The sequence below is a fragment of the Medicago sativa genome, chromosome 7 (assembly GCF_051527215.1).
Source record: "Medicago sativa cultivar Bolivia chromosome 7, Bolivia_mono, whole genome shotgun sequence".
In the NCBI taxonomy this organism is placed as follows: domain Eukaryota; kingdom Viridiplantae; phylum Streptophyta; class Magnoliopsida; order Fabales; family Fabaceae; genus Medicago; species Medicago sativa.
The window spans coordinates 87,646,079-87,656,237 of NC_140755.1; the positions used below are offsets into that span (position 1 = coordinate 87,646,079).

At 32.8% G+C, this 10,159-nt stretch overlaps 1 protein-coding gene and 1 long non-coding RNA gene across 3 annotated transcripts; both read right to left on the reverse strand.

Moving 5' to 3' along the window:
- Nucleotides 1–563: 563 nt before the first annotated feature.
- Nucleotides 564–1,857, reverse strand: LOC146909794 (uncharacterized). Its single transcript, XR_015018468.1, has 2 exons — nucleotides 1,700–1,857; nucleotides 564–1,145 (listed from the first exon to the last, which is right to left on the reverse strand). It is a non-coding gene; the product is annotated as an uncharacterized LOC146909794 (long non-coding RNA).
- Nucleotides 1,858–2,774: 917 nt separating this feature from the next.
- LOC146909795 (uncharacterized) lies at nucleotides 2,775–6,364 on the reverse strand. 2 transcript variants are annotated; one of them, XM_085724647.1, is made up of 8 exons: nucleotides 6,147–6,364; nucleotides 6,017–6,043; nucleotides 5,553–5,586; nucleotides 5,281–5,339; nucleotides 4,975–5,028; nucleotides 4,831–4,882; nucleotides 3,504–3,573; nucleotides 2,775–3,060 (listed from the first exon to the last, which is right to left on the reverse strand). In XM_085724647.1, the coding sequence occupies exons 1-7, from the start codon at nucleotides 6,191–6,193 to the stop codon at nucleotides 3,520–3,522; spliced, it is 327 nt and encodes a 108-aa protein (XP_085580773.1). In that variant the 5' UTR covers nucleotides 6,194–6,364; the 3' UTR covers nucleotides 2,775–3,060; nucleotides 3,504–3,519. The 2 variants fall into 2 exon arrangements, with proteins under 2 accessions (XP_085580773.1, XP_085580772.1); XM_085724646.1 differs by having other exon boundaries at nucleotides 2,775–3,573.
- Between the last annotated feature and the right edge of the window lie 3,795 nt (nucleotides 6,365–10,159).

Sequence of the window (10,159 nt, forward strand, 5' to 3'; positions counted from 1 at the left end):
TTATTCTAAATGTATTTCACAGAAATGTTCACATTCAATAAAATTTCCCCTATTATACACCTGCATACATAGAAATAGGCCAGGACAAATATATTTCCAAGGAATACAAATCTTGGATTGTAAAGGAAAGCAAAACACACAGCAATTGTAAATTACCAAATTAAATTAATTTGACCTGTAAAAGCAACATACACTATCTTCACATAGTATCATGCATACAAGTTTAAGCAAGCTTTGCATCTATGATCTATGAAAAAAAAATCTAAACATAAGAAAATGGCAGCACCTTCAAATAAGGTGGTTCATTCACCACTCACGTTAATTGTAAATAAAAAAATTGAGAAAATTAATTTGAAATCACGCTTAAAAGAAAATCTAACTATCATATGATTGAAAGGATGAACATTACATGTTTCCCTCATGAATTCAAGCGATTGTTAAATCATTGTCTAAAACCATTAGACACTCAAATTGCTCTGGTAGAGATCGTGCTGATAACGTGTTATAAAATTGATCCTTAACATTGCAAGATATTATAAAGTATATAAGAATAGAGAGAAAGAAACAAAGAGAGAACATAAGAGTGTTTTATATTACTTCACAAGTGTGTCTTTACATGACAATGTAGGTCCTATTTATAGGATACAAAAGTTGTAACTTACAATTACATGAAGAGCCATGAGACTAAATATCAATAAAGTCATTTAGTCATAGTAGTTAAGGAATATAGAAGGTCTAAGGACAATGGACATCCACGTCATATTTTCATTTATTCATAGCAGTTCTATCCTTTTAAAAACAACTTTGATATTTTTATATTTGGCAAAAAAAACTTGTAACATACATTAGGTACTTACTTCTATAATACATGTGTGTTTGAGTTCTATAATACATGTGTGTTTGAGTTGAGGACCATTTTGTGGACCAAAAAGAAAAGAGGCGAGGACCATTTTGCATATTCTAAAGCTTAAGGGTTCCTTTTAAAAAAAAGCCCAAGGGTTCCATTTTGCATATTATAACTCTTTTGAAGTTTAAGAATGTAAATTCCACTTTTCCCTTCAAAACCTGGTGATAGAATACCCCTTGAGTCCGTAATGAATTGTATGTTCCCAAATAATATGTCAAAAGACACTCCATCTCCATTCCTGCCAACCAAAATTAAAAAGCTAGCAGTGTTGTTAAAAAAGTACTAATAATGAGTAGGAGCATAAAAAAAAACAGTAATGATATATAAATAAGCTGCAATCATTTCATGTGAAAAAAAGAGAAGCTGCAATGATATAGTACTATAAAGATGATCATGATGATGAAATGTGAATTTCATTCTTTCTATCCTTTTATTATTCTTCCACATGAGAAGGGATAACATTGAATCGGCAAGGATCACGGAATAAAGGCTAACTCAAGATACCACCAAATAAAAAGCCACATAATGATAAAATGGAATATATGTGATGCACCGAAACCATTTTTATTGGCCACAACACAAGTATCTCTCATGACCAAATAATTTTACAAACTTGTAGGAAAAAAATAATCAAAAATAGACAAACCATTGCAAGTTTTTAGCCCACAAATGTGCTAAAATATAAATATAAATTATAATACAATACTATAATATAAGCCGTTTCCACTTTGTCAAGTAATGGTATATAATTTCGTCAAAGAAAAGTAATGGTTTATAAATTTTCCATTATACATTTGCCTATTTGGTCGGTTTCAACCCCACATGTTTGGTCAATTTGAATTGGTGGCTACATGAACAATACATAGTAGTATCAAAATGTGCAAGTGCTTTCCACATTAGAAAATTCTTTGAGGGAAAGTACACTAAGAAATTTGGAGTAAAAGGGTAGAAGAAGGAACAGATTCTGAAGGATGTTAGCTGTCAACCGGTTAATATAAACCTAAATGTTGAAAATGACTTGTTGGCTAAGGTTGTCAATTAAACAGCCATTGGGTGTGTGAACTGCACATGGGTACAAATTCTAATTACACTCTCTTGTCACCAAGGGTTCCTTAATTTATGTTTTACTTTATGTTCACAATTCTTTCTATTTCAAATCAAATGCTGCCAATGATTATAGCCAGTCATAGGATGTGCTGACAAGTTATAGTAATATTTAAAGACCCTATCAACATTATCATTATAGTAAATACAATTATAGGATTACATCTTTAAAATGCTTCATAACTAGTGATTACACCCGTGCAACGCACGGGGGAGAAAATTAATTATAAATATGTATAGTTTGATATACTCAATGTCAAATTCAATAGATATAGATATTAAATAACATATAAGTATATTACCAAAAAAAAAAAAAAACATGTAAGTATTAATTCTCCTCCAAAAAAAATATAAGTATTAATTCTTCCTTCAAAAAAAAAATATAAGTATTAATTCTAAAAAATAAAATATAAGTATTAATGGAAATAGATTGTTACCGTGAAATTATAATTTATTAACTTAAAGAACCTAAATGGTATAAAAATATTTTAAAGACAAACTTATTACAAATCATTAACTTAAAGGGTCTAATTGATACAAAATAAAACTTAAAGGATCAGTTTATTACAATTAAATATCTTAAAAGACATTAAATGTAATTTATCCATTTTTATAATTCATATTTAAGTTAATACCATATAATATATCTTATTGCCCCCCGTGTTTTTGAGCTGCGGATTGAGAAACTATTCTAATAAATAATACCATTAAAAGGGATAGACATGTTTAAATAATATCATTTTGAAGAATGGGTATACAAAGATTTCTACCCTAAAAAATGAATGAGATATTATATAAATATAAATGCAGAGTACATGTACAAACGTTTTATACGCAGCTTACATCTCTCTCAAGTTGTATGAACAACTTAATTAAAAAAAAAAAAAACTAAAGCATTGCTTTCTAACTCATTTTCAGTGTCTGTCAACTTCTATAGCTACGACTTGCCGGTATTTCTTCAGGTCTTCATTATTTCCATAAAAAAAATGTATGAAAGTCGAGTTTCTTATCATAATCTTCTAATGTCAACTTTTGAAAAAGTAAAAAACCTGGAGAAAAAAAAATGAAATTAGGCTAATGCAATTTACTATAACACAAAAAAAAATAGTCTAGAAACAAAAGAGGGCGTGTCATATCCTAGTAAAAAGAAAAAAATATCCTAGTAAAAAGAGAAGATTCGTAGATGTTTCAAAGTTCCAAATTCAGATTCTGCTTCACCATCTTGTCTTATAGTCCTAAGAAACGCATATAGTTGAAGCACAAAATACACTTTTGTAAGCTCAACTCCTGTAAGCCCCCATGTTTCTGGAGGAGGGATTAAAAAATATACCAACGAAAGAGTAAAAAAAAGAAGTCAGGAAGTGTCATCCATGTTCAAAGACATGAATCGATTCCAGGGAGTACCCCGTGTTTTTGGAGTGTGATAAAGAAATGATAAAATGGTATTGATAGTGATAGGTGAAAACAAAAATCAGGGACAAAAGACAGATACTATTTGCAAAGTAGGATCAAATTTTATTAGTGCCCATGAATGGCAATCTCGCTCCCTTGAAAGTATATTCCTGCAAAAGAAACATATAATGTAAAAAAGAATTAATCATCAATCATAAGATGCCAAATTTCTTGAAGCAAAGATCAGTCTAGTCTAATAAGCAGGATCTAAAATTGTTAGTTCTTTCAAATCTAGTCTATTGCATTGCATTTCTAACAGAAAAGGCAAACTATAAACAGTAGAGCAGAAAGATGAAATGCTGACACTGATAATCACTTATCTAAGGATCATGATTGTATCACTAATCTGTCACATGATATGCAAATTTTTCATTTTCTAATAGAAGAATATTTCATATATTTAATCAAGACAAAAAATAGGAAAAAACCCAACACATAAATTTACTTTAGATAGGAAAATATCACTCATCACTCATAAAAAGACTACTGATTGTATTTGTGTCCCGACTCCTGATCATATCCAGATTCTTGTGTGTATTTGGCTCAAAATAGAAACAAAGAAAGAAAAATAAAGCTTCATTCAAGTGGTAATTTCAGATTCATAAAATTATGCAGAGATATAACCATGGAGCAACTTGATATCAGATCCATATACAACTACAACACCAATGGAAAGGATAAAACAAAAGTCATAGGGACTGTTTCTAATCCTATAAATTAAGTCCAGAATTTTGGAAGCTTTAACAAATATCCACTAATAACAAAAACGTAATTTTTGTAGCAATGATAATTGATAAATAGATAATGAAGTAGGACATTAATCAATGTACAAATAAAAAAGAACAAAATTCTAATGAAAATATAAAAAATGATGAAGCTAAAATCTAACCAAGCAAGCAGAATGATTATGTGGCAAAAATAATGCTCCAATGTCAAATTTGTAACACATACATTATTAACCACTAAAAAACATATAAATATTTCTAAAGCAAGAACTATTGACTTCAATGAGCAAAAATCATATTATAAATTGATCTCAAAATTCCATTTGACAAAACAAAAATTCTTCAACCTGATAACTTTTGGGAACGGTTCCACCTATCATAGGTAAAGTTTAAAAACTGAAAGTAAATTGGATGAGCTAAAGCCAAGTTAGTGAACAAATTTAGATAGATTTCTGAAACCAACATGAATGGTTAAATCCAACAAAGAAGTGAGTAAATTGGTTTGGTAACAACGACACCAAACAGCAAGAAGTGTTTTTTATTTTGAAGAAACAAAATGCAACGAAATTAAGAGGCACACCTAAGATCATCTACAAAGAAACAAAATGCAACGAAATAAACCAAAAAATAATAGAAGCTGACCTGGATATGTAAGTAGCCCTCATAACACAACCCTTTAATATAATCTCGCAACCTGCAAAAATGATGTAAAGAAATCAGGAAAGTGAAGGATAGGATAGCCAAAGCCAGACATTTTACAACCACATCTAAATTCATAAATATCACCTTTGCTGCATATTTGTGTCCATTGACTTGCAATATCCTAATGCAATCTTCAGACTGCAACATCATAATCATTAGGAAAGTGAAACCAGAGTATGAATATCAAATTTGACACTAACGACTACACAACCTAATAGTTATGATCTCAAAGCAATTACTCAAATAAATATTCAAGGGCTTTGTGGGATAGCAACTTAAACTTGTCATTTCATATTGTATAAATTAATTTCAAATTGGCATATGCGGCTATAAAACTACCTACACATCAACGAAGTGTAAAAAAGAAACCAAAAGACAATAGAACCTCACCTGGACATGAACAGAACCTTGAGAAGTGAGAACACAACCCACTCCAATAATTTCACTTCCTGCAGAAAATATGAAAATAAATCAGAAAATGAAGGATGCAATTTTACAACCACATATAAAATCATCCATTTCACTGTAAAGTGATATCAACCAAACATAAAACAATTAATTGTAAAACGAAAAACACCATAAAAAAAGATACAAACATATGATATGATCATCTACAATAAAAAAACTGCAAAGAAACAAAACAAAATAGAAATTAACCACACCTGAAAAAGTACAGAAGCTTCAAACTTGAAAAACCTGTAAATAAGAGGAAAAACGCAACAAATATTATAAATTATAAATCCTACACCTTCATTCAGACAATTTTACAAACACCTTGTGGGTTGATGAAATCAGCAGCAGATCATATACAAAATTGAAATAACTAATTAAAATCTGAATTCATCGCATATATACTACCGAAATTCGATAACCAGATAACATAAATAACTTTAGTTGAAAGTATAATCCAAATTAATGGAAACTGAAATTGGGGTTTCTTTTGAGGAAATTCTACTACCAGCTAATACAACAACCTGATTCTCGTTTTGATTCAAAATCAAAAAAAAAAAAATTGAGGTTTCAGCAAAAGAATAATAATATGGAATCAATTCATGGAAAAAGAGATGGAAAGCAAGATGAAAACTCTTAACACATTTTTAATATATAGGGAGATGAACAAATTTACCTTATAATATCTTGTGGTTGTTCATTTCTGGCAAAAACATTTAAAATATGAAAAATGAGAAAAACCTAAGCAATAATCAGATTGAAAAAATGAATGAAAATGAAGATGAGAGATAGAGAGAGGAACAAACGTTGAGTTGGAGTGGAAACCATTGATTGTTGGTGGCGGTGGATTCATCAGTACTGAAAGTGGAGGGTCGGTTGCATCGGCGGCGCAAATATGGTGTCGGAGCAGTCGAGTGCGAGAGAGAGAGAGTTGCCTTCTAAACTGGATCAAAGAAATGTGTAGAGAGAGAGATGTGAAACTCTGGATCGCGGAAGAGAGAGGAGGAGGGGAAAGGTATGAGTTATCATAAGTTTGTTTGGAGTTTTCCTATAACTGTGGATCAGATAGCATCTTCACTTGTCTTTTAGTGGGTTTGAATTTCAAATGAAAAGATTTCCCTCCTATTCCATGAAAGCTAAATTTGGCAAAAAAAGTGATCTTTGAGTTTTTGTGATGTATAGGTGGATAGCTTGAAAATTAGACACTTGTCAAAATGTATCTAAAAAGTTCTTTGTAATAGTCTAATATTAAGATTTCAGTAAGTTTCAAACTAATAGTATTCAACATGGAATACTAAGCCAGCTATAAATTTTCAAAAACATTAGCGTTTATGTTCATTTAAACAAACAAAATTGACTTCGCTTGAGAATCGTTGCTTTTACAAAGGACAAAACTATGAGATCTCGTCCAAAGCAGACAATACTTCAAAAACATAATTTTGTGAACTTTCCGTTTACCGAGTCAACCCTATGCTTTGACAAAAATTATGTCAGTCGTATGCAGTGGCGATTCCACCCCCCAGCTAGCCTGGGCTAGTGCCCAGGCTCAGCTCCAACTTTCCTTTGTAGCCAGCCCAGCCATTACTACAACTTTGAGCTTTTCCTGCGGATTTTTGGGCTAATTTCCTGCAGATTTTGCCAGCCCAGCCATTTCCTGCAGTAACAGCCAGCTAATTTCCTGCAGATTTTGCCAGCCCAGCCCAGGCTCTGTAAAAATTTTGGCTTCGCCACTGGTCGTATGTCTTGATAGTCTTACATCACTCACCAAAATTAGCCAACTGATCGACCCCCTTTTTTAGTGTTGTGTATTTGATGGAACATATTATATGTAGCATGAATACTAAACTTGGTAATTTGTTGTGCAATGTACTATAACATGAGGTAAATTTGAAGAAAAAGAAAATGAAAAAGATGGTAGGTAGCATAGCAATAGCACAGGGGGGTACAATACAATTATAGGCAACATGTTTGTGCATTCCAAAGGAACCGACACTGGGAAGGGCAGAAGAAGGTGGATGGATGGAGTGAACCACTTGTACTATTAACATAGTACGCCTGTAGAAGAAAGTGTTGAGATCGGAACTTGGGAGTGTCCCTATTACCACGTGTGTTTTGTTTACCGGAACCTTCCACTTCTATTACTGCATACTGCATGCTTACCAATATTTAATTTGTGGTACACAATCCTATGTATCAATATGATAGACAACATTTTTAGAGTTTGTTTGGACCCCCTCCAGCTCCACCTTCATTCACTACCGTCGTTTTTCCTGCTCTATGTGTCTAATTCCATCAAATTACTCTCCTAGTCCCAGCTACTTCACTTATTAACCTAACAATAGCAACAACCCCCTTACGCCTTATCAATTACTTACTCACCGGTCCATTACAATTTACAGCACTAAGCTTTGTTAATGTTTGATATTACAGTGATGAAAATTGATTTTGATCGAAGTAAGTTAAATATAAGTTGATTTATGTTTAGATGCAATAAGACGTGAAAATCCCTTTTATTAATTCAAAATTAGTTGAGAGTTTAGATTATAATTGGTTTTAGATGAGAAACTATCAAAATAGATTTTAATTTGTAAATTTATAAGTAGATTTTATTTCCGTTGAAGAAAATTGTTTAAATTTATGTCGGTATAATTTTTTAAGTGATTACTCGTTTTATGTTTAACAAAAATAATATAGTACACATAATATCAAGAAAATAATATAAAACTATTCAAGCAACCAAAGAGGACATAAGCATGGCTGCGTTCAGTTAAATAAATAAAAAACATCTTGACCAAAAAAAAAAAAAAACATGTTCCATAAAAAAACAAAAGCATGGTTCACAAATATAAAATTGGTAAATAAGGACAAAGTATAAAATTACTGTCCGATATGAAACAAAGTCGTGCATTTTTTTCTTTCTTTTGAGGAATTAATCCTAAAAAGAAAAATTTGCATTGAAACTAATGACAGAGAAATAACTCACGCTATTAGAAATCGTGGTTGGGCCTAACACAACCCCACAAAACCGGCTTGTGAGGTGAGGATTGCCCCCACTTATAAACAAATTGTCAGGCCAACTCCTAACCAATGTGGGACTCTTAACACACCCCCCTACGCTCAGGATTACACATCTGAAGCGTGAACATAAATGACGGGTGGCCCGATAACGGAAACCTGACAACAGGTGGCCCATAATCGTGAAGAGGCTCTGATACCATATTAGAAATCATGGAATCATAGGGAGAGAAGTCATAGATGTAAGCAAGATAGCAAGCATAAGAGTACTCATGAGGGAGATACTCAAAGGAACTCATTAGAGAATGAATAGATTGATAAAAGATATGATATGAAATGATACAAGAGTGTTCCTATATATAGAGTTTAGTTGTGTAACTAACTCTAACTAACTTGCTTGCTCTCCAAGCTATCTAGATAGCTTGCTCTACAAGCTATCTTCTCACTATATTCTAATAGTCCCCCTCAAACTCAAAATGGGAAAATTCACCAATTTGAGTTTGAAATACAATGAAAATACAATTTATTCATTATACTGTAAGCTAAGTAAAAATAGGAGGTGAAAACTAGTGATAACACAATGTGTGTTGAAAGCATGTGAAGGCCCATGATTGAGTTCAATGATGTAAAGGCAGCCCAGAAGAGAAATCTGAGTTGAACACAGTAGCACAACACATTCCTCCTTCTTTGTAATTTCAGAAACACTCTTCAACCAAAACAGCTTGCTGATTCTGAGAACCAAACATGAAAATTCGATTTTGTGAAACTGTAAACCAGCTTATTTGAAACGCCACTGAACCAAAAGTAGCTTATTCAAAACGGCTTTTCCAAACGCACTTTTCCAAACCAGCTTTTCCAAAAAAATGATTATGTGAAATGTGATGTGTCAAACACAGCTTATTGAATCACACAACCGAACCAGAAACAACTTATACCAAAAGTGCTTTTCATGTTTCTGTTAAAACAAGAATCTGAAAAATGATGCTGGAAACGCACTTATGTGATGCTGTGATTTTCCACACAGCTGAAGATGTGAAACAGATCCAAACGCTATTCCGAACCAACCAATACAGCTTATACCAAACATGCTTCTACCAAAAACAACTTTTCTAAACATTGAATCAAAGGAACTTCTGTATAACGCTGCATAAAACGCTTCTGAAAGGATTTGCAAAAGAAATGACAGAAAAGTAATGTCATAAAATGTGATTTCAAAAGTGAATTGAGACAGGAACAGAGAAAGCCAAATCCAAGCATGATTCTGAACGTAACCAAACCATGCTTCTTTAAGAAGCACTTCTCCAAACGCGCATAACTGCTATCTCTTGAGATCAATGATGAGAAACGCTTCTTTCCTCGATCTCAAGGTATCCACAACAAACAGAAAGAGGTGCACCGTAGAACACTGGAATCGGAGAAGAAAGAACACGAGAAAACACTTCCACCGGGATCAAAATCGACGATTGATTCGTCATGTAATTTGAGAAACAGAAGCCGATTGTTGATGGCAGAAACATGATGCTCAGACTGCTTCTCGACGAACAACCACGAGGCGAAAAGCCTCACGGCGGCGACGCCGTAAACAGAGCTACACGATCTCGCAGGTAATGTATCGATGAGAACCTCCGGTGCTTCAGAAACGACAAAATCAGAGGAACGATTCTCCAAGTCAGGTTCAAGAACGTCCAATTTCTCATCTTGCGAATCAATGAACACACAATCGTCTTCTTTGACGATGTTGCAGCAAGGATCAACAATTACGCAAGAAATCTCACCAATCTTGACGGAGAATCCATCGAATTTT

Bases quoted from the DNA above. Each gene is read 5' to 3' on its own strand.
- LOC146909795 (XM_085724647.1), bottom strand. From the start codon at position 6,193: ATGAATCCACCGCCACCAACAATCAATGGTTTCCACTCCAACTCAAC. The intron at 5,587-6,016 runs GTAAATTTGTTC...TCTTATTTACAG, and splicing joins CAACCACAAGATATTATAAG to GTTTTTCAAGTTTGAAGCTT. The intron at 3,574-4,830 runs GTCAGCTTCTAT...TTTCTTTTGCAG, and splicing joins AGGGCTACTTACATATCCAG to GAATATACTTTCAAGGGAGC.